At 38.1% G+C, this 17,569-nt stretch overlaps 1 protein-coding gene across 2 annotated transcripts in view; it reads left to right on the top strand.

Moving 5' to 3' along the window:
* Positions 1 to 16,098, top strand: part of txndc11 (thioredoxin domain containing 11) — a 56,856-nt gene extending 40,758 nt beyond the window's left edge. For both annotated transcript variants that reach the window (XM_028813863.2, XM_051933610.1), the window contains 3 exons: positions 3,179 to 3,291; positions 5,552 to 5,632; positions 14,842 to 16,098. In XM_028813863.2, the coding sequence (XP_028669696.2) occupies positions 3,179 to 3,291; positions 5,552 to 5,632; positions 14,842 to 15,394 (747 nt within the window). In that variant the 3' untranslated portion in view covers positions 15,395 to 16,098. The remainder of the gene's footprint in view (positions 1 to 3,178; positions 3,292 to 5,551; positions 5,633 to 14,841) is intronic.
* The last annotated feature ends 1,471 nt before the right edge of the window (positions 16,099 to 17,569 follow it).

Here is a 17,569-nt window from a genome sequence, read left to right as displayed (position 1 = left end):
GCATTGCTTATATAATGGTTTTTCTGAACTAATCAGTGTGCATTATGGCTTCTTATGGTCATTGCAAACTGAAAAAATGAAAGATTTCTTAAAATCTGTTGTACCTGGAGCAAATCCAAAGAGAATAACTTAAAAGACATTGCCCCTGTTTGGGTTTGTTTTCACATAATGTCATGTTACACCTTGTACTCACAATGTATTTAGCAGAGTTTGCCATTCAATACAAAGTACTCAAAGTGAAAATTTAAATTTTTATATTAGAATTAACTGGTTTGGGCATTTTGCTACATCTTATGAGCAGAAAATGGCTGGCTGGATGGAAAGTTTTTAACAATGCATTTTACAAATAGGATGTGACAATGTTTTCTTTCATAAAGTGGTCACCAGTGCCAAGTTAAGGCACAGAGAGAGAATTATCACTAGAATTCTGATCAAGAAAGCAAACAAAAAACACCTGTTGGGCTCTTAAACACGTGGGTTTGTCTGTGCAACCATGCAAGTAAATAAAAGAGAACGTTTGTGGTTATTTGAGAAGTGTATCTGCTGATAAAACATGTTACTTTTCTTGCACAAGGCAGGGAGAGGATATTTATGGATCACTGGGCTGACATCAGATTGTAAGCCTGGAACACATGGAGTTGAAGATATTTACAAAAGAAATATAAAAATTATGACTTGATGTTTATCCATGATCAACAGTCGCCTGTGGGTTTAGGCAAGACAGGCAATTTATCACAAAGCAAGCAACACATATTCCATAAGAAGATACAGTGGTGTGAAAAACTATTTGCCCCCTTCCTGATTTCTTATTCTTTTGCATGTTTGTCACACAAAATGTTTCTGATCATCAAACACATTTAACCATTAGTCAGATATAACACAAGTAAACACAAAATGCAGTTTGTAAATGGTGGTTTTTATTATTTAGGGAGAAAAAAAAATCCAAACCTGCATGACCCTGTGTGAAAAAGTAATTGCCCCCTGAACCTAATAACTGGTTGGGCCACCCTTAGCAGCAATAACTGCAATCAAGCGTTTGCGATAACTTGCAATGAGTCTTTGACAGCGCTCTGGAGGAATTTTGGCCCACTCATCTTTGCAAAATTGTTGTAATTCAGCTTTATTTGAGGGTTTTCTAGCATGAACCGCCTTTTTAAGGTCATGCCATAGCATCTCAATTGGATTCAGGTCAGGACTTTGACTAGGCCACTCCAAAGTCTTCATTTTGTTTTTCTTCAGCCATTCAGAGGTGGATTTGCTGGTGTGTTTTGGGTCATTGTCCTGTTGCAGCACCCAAGATCGCTTCAGCTTGAGTTGACGAACAGATGGCCGGACATTATCCTTCAGGAGTTTTTGGTAGACAGTAGAATTCATGGTTCCGTCTATCACAGCAAGCCTTCCAGGTCCTGAAGCAACAAAACAACCCCAGACCATCACACTACCACCACCATATTTTACTGTTGGTATGATGTTCTTTTTCTGAAATGCTGTGTTCCTTTTACGGCAGATGTAACGGGACATTTGCCTTCCAAAAAGTTCAACTTTTGTCTCATCTGTCCACAAGGTATTTTCCCAAAAGTCTTGGTAATCATTGAGATGTTTCTTAGCAAAATTGAGACGAGCCCTAATGTTCTTTTTGCTTAACAGTGGTTTGCGTCTTGGAAATCTGCCATGCAGGCCGTTTTTGCCCAGTCTCTTTCTTATGGTGGAGTCGTGAACACTGACCTTAATTGAGGCAAGTGAGGCCTGCAGTTCTTTAGACGTTGTCCTGGGGTCTTTTGTGACCTCTCGGATGAGTCGTCTCTGCGCTCTTGGGGTAATTTTGGTCGGCCGGCCACTCCTGGGAAGGTTCACCACTGTTCCATGTTTTTGCCATTTGTGGATGATGGCTCTCACTGTGGTTCGCTGGAGTCCCAAAGCTTTACAAATGGCTTTATAACCTTTACCAGACTGATAGATCTGAATTACTTCTGTTCTCATTTGTTCCTGAATTTCTTTGGATCTTGGCATGATGTCTAGCTTTTGAGGTGCTTTTGGTCTACTTCTCTGTGTCAGGCAGCTCCTATTTAAGTGATTTCTTGATTGAAACAGGTGTGGCAGTAATCAGGCCTGGGGGTGGCTACGGAAATTGAACTCAGGTGTGATACACCACAGTTAGGTTATTTTTTAACAAGGGGGCAATTACTTTTTCACACAGGGCCATGTAGGTTTGGATTTTTTTTTCTCCCTAAATAATAAAAACCATCATTTAAAAACTGCATTTTGTATTTACTTGTGTTTATATTTGAGTAATGGTTAAATGTGTTTGATGATCAGAAACATTTTGTGTGACAAACATGCAAAAGAATAAGAAATCAGGAAGGGGGCAAATAGTTTTTCACACCACTGTATTTATTTCTACATTGAATGCTTTGTGTAACGTTTGCACATGAATACCACTGGCTTGCACTTCTAGGGACCAAGATTGTTGCATTTTCATGCTCTTTTTTTTTTTTTTGCACAGTATGCAGTCTTTTTAGTATATTTGAAGGATCACTGAAGAAGACCTTTTCATTTCCATATATATCTGCTATATTTAATATTTCTAAGTAAAAAAAAAAAAAAAAAGTTTAAACATTTGTATAACTAAATTATTACTCCCTTTCATAGCACTAACTGTGGTTACTAATTTGTTCTTAAAACACTTCAGTACATAAAGATGAAATTGCATTTGATTGTGGAGTTGTATGGCCTGCCATGTAAGAGAATTTCCTTTACTTTTGTTAGTCTTTTATTCTTTCTTCCTTCCTTCCTTTCTTCACATTACACAGGATATGTTCTAAAAGTTTTCTTTTAATTTGTAAATGACTTCATTTGATAAGCTGTTTACTAATAAAATCAATTTTTGTCATATTAAGTGTTGTGTTTTCACAATAAAGCACATATAATGTCAATAATTTTCTTATGTGCTCCTCATAACTAATAATTTACTCACTTAGCACCTGGCCAGACAAAAATAAAATATTACCCATATAACTGCATCAGTTCATTAAAAAGCAGTATGCCTTGATAGTGTACTTTTTGGGTTATCCATCTTAGTTTTGTATTATCTAAAATATTTAGCTTCACAGTGTGTATTTCTGTGTGTTGTCATAGCAGGTCCAGCTTGTACTTGACATTTTCATTTCTTTTCTCACAGGATGTCCTCTTATTCTACTATACACAGTGGTGTGGATTTTGTTCTGTCCTGAATCATGTCCTCATCCAGTTGGCTCATTTTTTTCAGTTTAACAAGATGGTCACTGTATCCAGGTAAATATATATATATTCATTTATAAACGTAAATTATGTTTTAGAATACATTTTTCGTGAGAATAGATGCATATCTAGTTGCTTGCAGAGAGTTATTTTGGTAGCTGTTTTCATGTTTGTATGGTTATTAGAATTTGGCCTCCATTTTTGGACACCACATTCTACCAATAATGCATTTGCATCTAAAATAATGTTTTGTACTAAATCAATGGACACAACACTAGAAGACAAAAACGAAGAAAATGTTTCACAAAACTATTGTGTCTTATTATCAGAAATGTTATGAAATATCTCTGTATAAAGGAACCGGAATATGCTGAATTAAGATACTCTAAAAATTGTACAGTAGAAGCATATGGAGAGCATGCTGGATTGTAATGTGGCATTTTATGCAACCAAATGAGATTGATCAGACATCATTGCATCGGACTGATTTAAATTCATACACTACAATCTCACCTGGGTTAGAAGCTTTTGATCTGTACCTGAATAGGTAGTGTCCATGTTTCTATTGTGTTTGCCGAGGAGGGTGACTTCCAAAACAGTCTGCTCTTTATAACCACAGATGCATGCATTCCTTCTGCATAAACCCCTGTTCCACTTTTTGGATGGAAAAAATAATGTAGAGGATTTTCTCTATAAATAAAGGGATCAAAGAGGATTTAGCTGATGACTGATCCTGTCTTGCATCAGATGTTAGAAGCTCTCACTGCTCTTGGACACACACACCAGGTGTTTGCCACTTCTTTTGGACACTTCATTTGTTACCAATTTTTGACATTTCTCTCAGTTGCTGTCATCCTTGTGAAGCTCCATGCCTTAATAATATTCAATTATCTTGAGGATATTTAATTTCTATGCTGATGATATCCAGCTATATTATTCTTTTACAAGCCAACAGCTATACAGTTTTGATTTTCTTGTTGATTATCTGACAGAGATTAATAAATGGCTCATAGCCAACAACTTAAAGCTAAACTCTCAGAAAACAGAGCTTCTAATTTTAGTCCCCTCCGACCTATTACACAGCAATTAGCCAAAAGCTATCCGGCACTTCCTAGCTTCTCTCGGGTCTCTTTGTGCAACTTAGGTGTTGTCTTTGATCAATCCCTGAATTTTGATGGCCATTTGAGGTCCCTTATTCACGCCTGCTTTTTTCATTTGAGAATCTTTCCAAATTAAGGATTCTTGTTTCTAAGGCCAAGATGGAAATGCTTATTCATGCTGCTATCTCATCATGAACTGATTTTAGTAACTATACCTGTCTAAGCAATTCTGGTTTAACACGCCTTCAGACCATTCAAAATGCAGCTGCCAGGCTTTTGACATGTTCCCATAAGTGGACATGTATTACTCCTGTCTTGTTCTCTTTGCATTGGTTTCCAGTAGAATTCAGGATACATGCTAAAATTTTTATACTCTTTTATAGAGCCCTGCATGGTCAGGCTCCTCAATACATGGTGGATCTCCTGCTCCATTACACCTCTAGTTGAGTCCTGAGATCCAGCCAACAAGGCTTTCTTTCCGTTCGCTGCTCCAGGCTGAAAACACGTGGGGATCAAGCATTTCAATCTGTTGTTCCCAGACTGTGGAACAGACTTCCTCCTGCACTTGGTTGAATAGTTTAAAGCCCAGCTTAAGACTTACCTTTTAAGACAAGCTTTTGGGTAGTTTTTGTTTAGTATATTTTACTTTATTTTTATTATAACTTCTTTGTCCTTTTATTTTATTGTACAGCACTTTATGATGCCTGTCTGAGAAAAGCGCTTTATAAATAAATTTTACTTACTAGCTAAAATCAGCAGATCTCACACCTGGTAACAGCACCTGACTTTTAAAAATCGCCAGACACATTGTGCTCTTCAAAAGAGGTTATGTTTCCTCTTAGCTTAGGGATATTGTGTAAAGTTACAATCTCATAGTTGACAATTCTGTTTTTTAATAAGAACGCTATTTTAAGCAAGACTAATTTTGAAAAATAGTGAAGTTTAGGGCTGGGTTTGGATGACTCCATAAATTTATAACCAGACTTATTACCTCATTGCCCTGAAAGATTTCATAATGCTGAAGTAGGTGGATATTCTGGAGATTCCTTTGAAGAGGTGCACTTTGTACCCTGATCATGTACAAGAGCTGATAGAGCATCCAAGACCCCAGTGTGTCCACTCAAGGCCTTGGCAGTTGTACCATAAATGTGTTCTGTGTGATTAACAAAAGAAGTGTTGTCGGTACAAATTATTGTTTATGATATTTATTTTAGAATAAATGCAGCTAAAAATGATCTGCCCTGGGAGTACATGGTTGACCGGTTTCCAACTATTCTTTTCTTCCCCAGTGACAGGTAAGCTGCTAAATTGATTTATATATATAATTTATTTTTTTTTGGTACATGGATTTGTTTTGTTCCTTCTTTCTCACTGGGTGATGCAGTTAACAAGCCTGACATAAACCAGAAAGAATCCATGCTAAAGTTACTGTTGAAGGGTAGCTCCTTGCTTCACTGGTCATTTCTCATCATCACTAAATGGATATATAAGGCAATCTTCATCTATTTTGACATTTGATCTCATTATTACCCTTGCGAGGGTCTATTTGGATACCCCAAACTGTTTTCTTTTATCTGTTGCATGCACAAAACAATACAAAAACTTTAATAAGCTTAAGTTACCAGCACTCAACCTTCACATAAACACATTCCATATTACAGTGATCCCTCGCTATATCGCGCTTCGCCTTTCGCGGCTTCACTCCATCGCGGATTTTATATGTAAGCATATTTAAATATATATCACGGATTTTTCACTGCTTCGCAGGTTTCTGCGGACAATGGGTCTTTTAACTTCTGGTACATGCTTCCTCAGTTGGTTTGCCCAGTTGATTTCATACAAGGGACGCTATTGGCAGATGGCTGAGAAGCTACCCGGCTTACTTTCTCTCTCTGTCTCTCTTGCGCTGACTTTTTCTGATCCTGACGTAGGGGGATTGAGCAGGGGGGCTGTTCGCACACCTAGACGATACGGACGCTCGTCTAAAAATGCTGAAAGATTCACGTTGGCTACCTTCTGTGCAGCTGCTTCCTGAAGCGACATGCTGCACGGTGCTTCGCAAACTTAAAAGCACGAAGGGCACGTATTGATTTTTTTGTCTCTCTCTCTCTCTCTCTCTCTCTCTGTCTGCTCCTGACGGAGGGGGTGTGAGCTGCCACCTTCAACAGCTTTGTGCCGCGGTGCTATTGATTTGCTTGCTCCTTTGAAGAGGAAGATATGTTTGCATTCTTTTAATTGTGAGACAGAACTGTCATCTCTGTCTTGTCATGGAGCACAGTTTAAACTTTTGAAAAAGAGACAAATGTTTGTTTGCAGTGTTTGAATAACGTTCCTGTCTCTCTACAACCTCCTGTGTTTCTGCGCAAATCTGTGACCCAAGCATGACAATATAAAAATAACCATATAAACATATGGTTTCTACTTTGCGGATTTTCTTATTTCGCGGGTGGCTCTGGAACGCAACCCCCGCGATGGAGGAGGGATTACTGTAAAACCCGCATTACATACCTTTATGAATCAACCCTGGCTATTCCCATAACTGCAGCAGTGCCTGTTGGTTTATTGTTGCCACACCAAAAAGTTATTTTAGTAATCTAATATTAATTACATTTCTGTTATTTATATATTGACAAAGGGAATAACAAAATGTCAATGGGTAAGATATAATGTGGGTCTGTTATTTGTTGGGTTTTAATGCTTCTGATTTTCTGTCTTGAGCAGCAGTGAATGATGTTGCTTTCTCCTACCTGAGAGAACACAGTTAGATCTTTTATGATAGATCTGAGCTAGCAAGAAGTAGGTATTTGCTTTTATTTTAAGTGCTGATATTCAGAAAATATATATATTTTTTATAAATATAAGGCTGATATTAATTATCTTGTTAACAACAACAACTTTAATTACAGTTTAGTTCATTTTAGTGAAAGAAAACAAATTATTAAAAATTCAAGCAGCAGCCATAAAATATTTAGATGTATTGATACAAATTGTGATTACTGTTATAATGAGTTTGTATATCAACATGTAAACTTCCCTTTTATGATAAAAAAGTAGTCCATTAATGTGAAAAATGCTTGATCCCTCACAGTGTCTTCAGGTGCTGACTCAAAGCTGTGCTTTACAGCCTTTTTTGACCCAATTCTCACACCCATTTTTAGGTGCCCTGGATACCTGATTCTTCACCCTGGCCCTATTTTATATTAATTGGTCATTGTAACCTGTATTCACGGTCATCCTAAGTTTGAAAACAAGTGACATTCAGGATGTGTTTATGGGATGTAAAATAAATAGTACCCTAAATTGAGAATAAATTCCACTGAAAATAGAGATTAGAAACTACTAAAATAGATGCACTTTATGATAGTGCTTCATTTGTCCCAAGGGGAAATAAAATATGTAGCAGCTGTGAAAGAAATGTGACATTTGGAAACTTTTTTATTTTTTGTAATGTAGGGGTGTGTTACTAAAAACCTTTTCTTATAAGTAATTATGAGTTGAAAAGACACCGTTTGGGATGTTTCTATGGGTTGTGAACAAACTTCATAACCCACAAGAGGTGGCAAGGTAAACATTTCTTAGAAGCTGTACAAATTCTGGGATGTTTAAACTTTTTTTTTTTCTACTGTTCATTAATTTAAGTTTCATCCTGAAAATAATTTGGAAAGTGCACTTATTTAAAATCATAAAATATTTTTAATTATTGCTCCCATTTACAAAACTATTGCTGATAGATTACAAGCGGATTAATTATTAAATATTTCAAAATAACCAATGCAAAATAAACAAAAGTTAAAGGTAATTCAAATAGGAAGCAGTGATAAAATAAATTTATACAAAGGCTCGGTCTCTTTATTGATTCACAGTCTATTCTGTTCTTTTATGTGTCAGAGTGCTGCACAGTTAGGCCACGTTTTACTTGATCTGATTGGACATCACGGCATAATCTGCCTTTCATTTTAATTCAAGAGTCACTGAAATGAACATGTCCTTAAAAGAGAATTTATCCCAGTTGTGTGCGTGCCTTCCTTAGGTTGCTATACTGTACTTTAAAATGACCAACAAAAAAAATCACATCTGAATTAAACTAAAGCGGGAGCTGTTTTATTTATTTATTTATTTTTTCTTTTGACCTTAACAGAGCTGATATTCTTGTATATCATGATGAGTAGTGAAATGTGTTGAGAGCAATGTCACAGAAGATAAAGAACTTTTGTTCCATCACCTAAATCACCCTTTAATCAACGTTTAGTTACTTTGCTGCTCATATGTGGATGAGTCTGGGAAATATGCGCTTGGCTTTCTGTGTGATATGCACAAATATTAGTTTATTTGCCTTCTAAAAAGCAGAAGTGAGCTGGCTGCTCTGGCATATGGTTGCTATGGCATTAGTTGTGTAAATGTTTAATGATGACAGATCACAAAGAAATCTGGGTCCTTCTTACAATCGTGAATCACTAAAGTGTCAGATGTACTGTACTAGCTGTTATGACAAGAAACATTACAGCAAAAATATTTGATGTTGAGTCAGCAGTGCGTGTGACAGTCTTAAAGAATTTGGGATATGTTTTTAGTTTCATAAAATTACAAAACATAATGGTGACTATAAAAGGCTTTAAACAGTTTCTTTTTTCCAGTAAGGTAATCAAATATTCATGGTGATAGAAGTAGCACTAGAAGACCTGGTTCCTGAGGCCCAGTGCACACCACCATCCCACATCACAAACTCCAAATTTAAGCTCATTGGAGATTTCTGGAGGGATTAAGGCTGACCTGAGGGATTTTTGCTATTAAAATGCACATCATGTGTAAAGTTCACCATGGACTTACCAGTTTGTCATTGAGACTTGGGTTTGCCCTGGCATTATACTCTTTCACAAAGGTCTGTCATTTTTAGTAGGCAACAGATTTTATTTCATTATCTTAATTTTGTAAACAGAGATGCAAAGTTTCACCAGATGTGCATTGCTGAAACTTAGGGTGTCACAATACCAACATTTCTGTATTCAGTTTCACGATATTTGATACCATCTTGATAATATGGCAAAAACAGAACATTCATTTAATTAAAGGTACCTTTGTTATTCAAGCGAGCAATATAATGCCTTTTTCTGTAATAGAATAAAACAATTACAGTATAAATAGTAATTTTGAAAAAAATTGTATTTTGTGATCAGGTTAATTTACTGATCATCAATCAAGTCTTTATGTAGTGAAAATCATCTGATTTAGAACATCACTAATTGTATTCAATTAATTGTAGCTGAGAAGACTGCACTACATCTGATAATGTTCCATTCAAATACAGTCAGCTATTTGGACAGTGACATGATTCTCATAATTTTGGCTCTGTACACCACCACAGTAAAGCAGTCATTGTGTGATTGTACAAGTGTAGACTTTCAGCTTTAATTTGAGGGGTTCACCAAAAATATTGTATGAGCCATTTAGGAATGGCAGACATTTTTATATGTGCTCCCCCTATTTTCAGGGGCTGAAAAGTATTGGGAAAAACTAACAATCATACATATGATTATTATTTTCAGTACAGTGGAACCTCGGTTCACGAACGTCTCGGTACACGTACAACTCGGTTTACGACCAAAACGTTCGCCAAACTTTTGCCTCGGTTCACGACCACACACTCAGTATACGAACAAGCCAGTTTCCCTTTCGGTTTGTGCGCGCCGATGATTTCTGCACCTGTTGCATTGTTCTCGGTCAGACGTGCGTGCTTGCACATGCGTGCGTGCTTTCGCTGTGAACTCTTTGTGCTCTATTTCATTTCCCTTCCGGTTCGTACGCGCCAATTACTGTATTTAAGCACGTGTTCAGCCTCTCCCTGTTCATTATTCTCAATCAGATGTGCATGCTTTACCTGTGGACTCTTTGTGCTCTACAGTATTTCGTGTGCTTTTGCAGTTAACCATGGCTTCTAAACAAGTGAAGAGTGGTGAGAAGAAAGTGTTGCAATGTTACTTGTCTCTTTTTTTCAAATGTTTATTTTTTTCCATGTGCTTAAAACTCATTTAAAAAGAGTGTTTACAGCGATCGGGCTGTAATGCTATTAGCGTGAACTCCTGCAATGTTACTGTCTTGGTTGGCTTTTAAATAAAGTTCGGATTTGTTCAAATGTTCCTTTTTACCCCCTGTGCTTAAAACTCAATAAAAAAAAAAAGTGTTTTATACAGCGATTGGATTGTAAGGCTATAGCGCGAACTACTGCAATGTTACAGAGAGAGAGGGAGAGAGAGAGGGAGAGCCTGCGCGTGCAGTTGAGCAGGGAGCCTGGGTGTTTGTGTCAGTGTTATTCAATGTCTTTACATTAGTTTACTATTACACTGTGCATTCTATGGTGTAATTAACTATATATGTGCTTAAAAATCTTTAAAAAATTATATTTACATACAGTTCGTACGGTCTGGAACAGATTAATTGTATTTACATACAATCCTATGGGGGAAATTGCTTCGGTTTACGACCAGAGGTTTGGAACGAATTATGGTCGTGAACCGAGGTTCCACTGTATTTACAGTCAATGAAAACCTGAAGTCTGAAGCCATGGCCATCTCCAAGTGCTGGGTTTCCACCCTAGTGATACTTTGCCAGGCCTTTACTGCAGCTGTCTTAAGTTGCTGCTTATTTGTTGGAATTTCTGCCATCCGTTTTGTCTTCAGCATGTGAAGTTCATGTCCAATTGGGTTGGGGTCAGTTGACTGACTTGCCATTGAAGAATATTCCACTTCTTTCCCTTGATAAGAACTTGGTTTGCTTTCATTGTATGTTTTGGCTCATTGTCCATCTGTACATTGAAGCATCTGCGGTGGGTTGCCCAGGGATTTGTTCCTGCCTTGCACCCTGTGCTGGCTGGGATTGGCTCCAGCAGACCCCCGTGACCCTGTGTTAGGAATGGCTGACTTTGAAGCATCGGCCTAATAGTTTTGCAGAATTTGGTTGAATCTGAGTAGAGAGTGTAACTTCACAATTCATCCTGCTACTTCTGCCAGCAGTCATATCATCAATAAACATTGGCAACTGACTTCCATTCACAGCAATGTATGTTCATGCCATAAAACTGCCTCCATCATTTTTCATAGACGATGTGGTTATGCATCAGATCATGAGCCATTCCTTTTCTTCTCCATACTCTTCTCTTTCCATTATATTGATCTTACTTTCCTTTGGGCAAAGAAATTTCTTCCAGGACTGGGCAGGATTTTAAAAAATATTGTGTGGCACGGTCTAAACTGTCTTTCCTATGCTTGAGGTTTGCCAGTGGTTTGCACCTTGTGGTGAACCCTTTGTCTTTACTTTCATTCAGTCTTTTAGTGATTTTAGGCAATGATAGGTCTACCTCTCGGTGAGTGTTTTTGGTTTGGCTAAATGGTGTGAAGGGGTTCTTCTTCACCAAGGACAGAATTCTGCAATTATCCAGAACAGTTATCTTCTGTGGTTTCCTAGACCTTCTGGTGTTGATGAGCTCACCACTGTGTTCCTTCTATTTAAGAACTTGAACAACTCCTTGTGTTTCCGTCATCTCTCTAAAGGGTTTGTTTTGTTTTCTCAACCTAATGATGGACTGTTTTTTCATTCTTTGGACCTCATATTGAGAGTTCACAATGACAGCTTCCATGTGCAAATTCCACACTTGGAATCAATTCCAGGCCTTTTACTTGAAATATTTGAAATGATATGATTAGGGAACTGCTCCCACTTTGTTATGGAACATCTTGTCAGTCAAATGTCTATAAAATTCTGAGTCCCCCGAAAATCGGGGGACTATGCAGAAAAATGGCTATTGTTACTAAATGGCTCATACGATATTTTTGTTAAACCCCTTAAATTAAAGCTGAAAGTCTACACTCCAGTCACATCTTGATTGCTTTGTTTCAAATACATTGTGGTGGCATACATAGTCCAAATGATGACAATTGTGTCACTGTCAAATACTTGTGGATCTCACTGTATATGACATTTATGCTTTCAGTATGATCGTCACGTCAGGGGTTATACAAATGACCTTTAGTTTGCCTTCAAAAACCAAACAAATGACACAAATTTAGTGTTTGCAGATTCATATTTATCCATAAATCATTTTTCTTTTCCCATTTTGCTGTGTGTATCAGCGAATATGCATTTCAATTAGTACAGCACATGTAATATTAATAAGGAGATGTGCTTTGAAGCATTGAAACAATAAATACATCTTATTTTGGTATTAACAAGTTGAGCAGCTCATTTCATCTCTGGTGTAGACAAGCCACACGGCCACTTCATTTGACACTTTGATTTTTTACTTGCTACAACTGTCCTATGTGCTTAACGACGGATGTTCTTCCACAACCCTGAACTGTACACACCCGTTAGAAAACAGATAGACATCTGTTCATGTGCTCATTATAATCAGAGAATACAAAACCTCAACTCCGTTGTCGGGTCTTTGTAGCGCACTGGATTAAAAAGCAACTCATTTCACCCTCATTTCATCTCCTCTTAGAAATTTGTGACACTATACGTTAAACTATTAAAATTCAACATCTAATCGGTCAGTCATTATCCTTTCAAAGCATGCATGTTTTATAAACTAACTTCATTTTGAGATAAAAGTGGCAATAATAAAAGTCTGCATGAGTTTTATTTATTTTTTTAATAAAAACCACAAATTGTCACAATCACATGCTGAAATTCTCTAGCATTGAATTCAATGCCCTTTTAGACATGACTTCAGCCATTTTTCTTTTCGACATGTGTTGTGCAGTGCTATATCACCATTTTATGTGTACGTAGTTTGTACTCCCGGTATATTATTGTGCCTTCTAAAGTATTTTGTCTACTTACAATCAGTTACGCAGGAGTGCAGTGCTGACTTTTCCTCTTTACTACTGACACTGTACTAAAGCTGGAGACATTAACGTTTTCAGAATTCAGGTATAGACTGTGCATCGGAGTATCAGTTCTTGTAACATTCCTAGTTAAAACATAACCTTAATGTACATAAAAGGAAAATAAGATCATTTTTTTTACTGTCATTGGGGTTTCACAATTCTGCCGCTGCACTCTATAAATATTACCTGATGCGGTACATTTTGTGACATACAATAATCCCTCCTCGATCGCTGGGGTTGCGTTCCAGAACCCCCCGTGAAAGGTGAAAATCCGCGAAGTAGAAACCATATGTTTATATGGTTATTTTTATATTGTCATGCTTGGGTCACAGATTTGCACAGAAACACAGGAGGTTGTAGAGAGACAGGAACGTTATTCAAACACTGCAAACAAACATTTCTCTTTTTCAAAAGTTTAAACTGTGCTCCATGACAAGACAGAGATGACAGTTCTGTCTCACAATTAAAAGAATGCAAACATATCTTCCTCTTCAAAGGAGTGCGTGTCAGGAGCAGAGAATGTCAGAGAGAGAGAGAAAAGCAAACAATCAAAAATCAATAGGGCTGTTTGATCTTTTAAGTATGCGAAGCACCATGCGTGAAGCACATCGCTTGACAAAGCAGCCACATGTAAGCCCAGCAAGGAAGAGAGCAATGTGAAGGTAATCTTTCAGTGTTTTTTTGAGGAGCGGCCGTATCCTCTAGGGGTGCGAACAGCCCCCGTGCTCACAATATATTTGAGGAGTTTTATTTAATACATAATACGCGCTCTGGTTGGGTAGCTTCTCAGCCATCTGCCAATAGCGTCCCATGTATGAAATCAATTGGGCAAACCAACTGAGGAAGCATGTACCAGTAATTAAAAGACCCATTGTCCGCAGAAATCCGTGAACCAGCAAAAAATCTGCGATATATATTTAAATATGCTTACATGTAAAATCCACGATAGAGTGAAGCCGCGAAAGTCGAAGCACGATACAGCGAGGGATTACTGTACACAGAAATGTAGTGAACATGTAGGGTATGAGAGATGTGCACAAAAGTGGATGTGTAAGGAGAGGCTTTCCAAATACTTTCACCACTTAGTCGGCACAGCATGTAATGAACAAAAGAACCTGATTGATGTGTTTACTGACTTGATTCTGGAATCTGTTGAAGAAGTTGGGGCCTGGCTGCTGCTCCACAGCTGATGGATGAGGTCTCAGTGCCTGTTTATTTCACTTGGGCTTATCGTTTTAGACCAAAATGTAGAGATTCCCTCATTTAAGTTAGTCTAAATATCATAACACACAAATTTCTAATGAGTTCAAAAGTAGAACAATTGTTATGGACCACAGCCCTTCCAGCATGCTTGTGGTGTGGAGCTCAAGTGGTATGTTGGCCATGACTCAAATTCCACAATTTTAATGTGCAACTTTGCAAAAAGTTTGTCTAAAGATGTCCAAGTTTCAATGGTGAATGCTACATGGATAACAGGCTTTAACCACACCATATTTCAAAAAGTATTTGCTTTAATGTTCGAATTGTGGAGTTGATTTAGAACTGGTCTGCACTCAGGAATGAAAGTAAAAGAAGTTCCATCATGTTGTAACGATTGTTTTTTTTTTTTTTTCCTTTTCAAGAAAGCACTCGAGTGTGAAGTTTCCTGATGCGCCCATCAACCTCCCCAATCTGGTCCGCTTTGTCATACGGTATTCAAGTCGGCGCTCCTCTACTGAAGTTCAAGGCCAGGCTGCTCCCAATCCTCCTATTAAGGCAGGAAGTCTGCAAGCTCAGATGTTGCACTTGGAGAATGAGGTCAATAAACTACGCCGAGAGGTCCTTACCTTGCAGCTAGCAAAAGATCAACTCTCAAGGCAACTTTCTGAGGTTAGGCAGGAGAAGCGGCAACTTACAATTCATGCCCACACTCTAGAGAAGAGGAACACAGAGCTTCAGCTTCAGGGTAACAAACTTGAAAAACTCTATGAGCAGAAGAAGCAGGAGCTGGACGACACAGTCGAGAAACTCCAGGAGCTTGCTGATGCTTCCGAGAACTTGCTAACCGAGAACACTCTACTTAAAATCTTGATGGCTTCCATGAAAGAAGAAAGAAAAGCTGCTCTGACAGAAACTTCCTCTTCATCAGATGAGCATCTGCTGGAAAAGTCCGCCTCTCAAAGAGAAGAACTATAGAAGAATACCAAGCTTAAGCAGGTAGCTGCACAACACTGTGGGTTTCTCAAAGTTCAGACATCATATTGTGATGAGGTGTTTTTTTGGACGCTAACAAACTGATGTTCACATATGTTTGAGAAACTAAGGAAGCAGCATAAAATATTTGTGGAGAATCTTCTAGTAATCATTTAATTTTTACAGCATTTATGTTAAAATGACAACTGTGGTTTCCATGTTACAAGCTGTGTGAGGGAAGAAATTGCACAGATTGTGTGCCTTTAATTTTAGCTCCTGTAAAAAATAAGGGCTTTTATTGGGATCGGCAAAAGGTTCAAAAACATCTGAGGTAAATTCTGAGTGGTGCTTCCAACCGACACTAAAATCTTAATGATTCTCCATCTGGATGGAGGGAAAAAAAACCCTTATTGCCGAGTTGTAATACACTTTGGGGATTCAGGGTTCTGCGGTGGGTTGGCACCCTGCCCAGGATTGTTTCCTGCCTTGTGCCCTGTGTTGGCTGGGATTGGCTCCAGCAGACCCCCCGTGACCCTGTGTTCGGATTCAGCGGGTTGGAAAATGGATGGATGGATGGATTCAGGGTTACAGAATCATGGTTAGTTTAAACATACTACTGCTTTACATCAGGACTACAGAGAGTGATGTTCATGAAGGCAACGTGATCTGTAATTACAATCTGAAGAATAAATTATTTTGTTTTCTTAGTTGCACACTCTAAATGGCCTGTCCTTTACACTGGGTTAAAAATGTTGTTCCTCACATAGTGATCTACAGAGCTGCATGTTTTTAACTTTGGGAGTACATCTTCCTTTACAGATTACTGAAATCCGAGTTTAACAAGATGTCATCACTCTTGTCACAGACCCAATCCCAGAGTGTATCCCAACGCTGGGTACTTTTGAGCTTGCAGTGCAGATCAGCTCCACTGCAGTTGGATTTGTGCACATGGATCATAAAGTCCAAAAGGAGCACCAATTATAAATAACAAGGAAGCAGCTTCTGAAAAGGATTTAGGTTGATTCATGGAAGATGACGATTGCATCATGCAGAAGCAATTATGAAGGCAAGTAAGATCTAAGATTATACCATAAAAACTGAATTTAAATTAGGGGACTACTGAGATCCCATCTTGACAACTGTATGTATTTTTGGGGGTCACCACAGTACAAAAAAAAGGTGTAACAGGTCTAGATGGTGTATACAGCCAAGGGCATCCTGGGATTGAAGGACATGGCCTAGTCTGACAGAGCCGGGGAGCTAAAGGGTAAATTTGGCATTTTTGAAGTTACTTCTTCACAATTATGTTATATAGTAGAGTGAGCAGCGTTGGTCCTGGAGGGCCACAGGTTTTTGTTGCAACCCAGTTGCTTAATTGGACACGAGCCCTTGCCAGTAACCAACCTTATTTAATTGTAGGGCTGATTTGTGTTTTAACTCTGCCATGTCACGTCATTCTTCCAAATGATTTGTAACCTGAAGCAGATCAGTAATTTGCAGTCCTAAGTTTTTTTCCCTCGTTTCCTTCCAAATAATTTATTAAACCAGATAGTACACGATGAACACATCACTGTAAATGGAGACAAGTTAGATGGAGAATTGCTAATTCCTTTGACATTTGCCTCTTATTTCTAGTAAGAAATAAACCTTCATTCACTGATTTAAAAATAAAATAAGCAATTAAAGGTGGGAAATGTTAAAAAGTGAGACAAGTCCAGTGAAGCTGAAATACTACTTGAACAGTAACTTTTCATTAATAAATTGGGTTAGAGCAAAACTCTGCAGCCTCTGTTCACCCCGTCTTCTAAAAGTGTTGCTTTTTTTTTTTCTTTTAGTCCCTAGTCATATTTTGAAACTGACTTGATGGGACAGGAGTCCACACATGAAAACAAAGGCTTTTAAACTTGCCAAATATGTCCACTTTTCAAGCCAAGAGCTGAAGAGTATTGGTCCATGTCTTGAGATTGCACACATATTGCTAAACAGCATATTATTTTTGTGAGACTCTGCCATTTAAAATGGAGACCAGCTGCGCACTCAACCTTGTTGACTGTCTACCCTCATCAGCCTTTCAGCCTGTGTGCGCAGTTTCACTTTTAAAAGCGGTCTACGACTGTCGATGTCCAGATAAACATTGTTGGCTCTATTTTATACACTAGGCCAGGGGTCCTCAATCAC

The sequence above is a fragment of the Erpetoichthys calabaricus genome, chromosome 11, assembly GCF_900747795.2.
Source record: "Erpetoichthys calabaricus chromosome 11, fErpCal1.3, whole genome shotgun sequence".
NCBI classification, from domain to species: Eukaryota; Metazoa; Chordata; class Cladistia; order Polypteriformes; family Polypteridae; genus Erpetoichthys; species Erpetoichthys calabaricus.
This window is presented reverse-complemented; position numbering and strand designations above follow the sequence as displayed.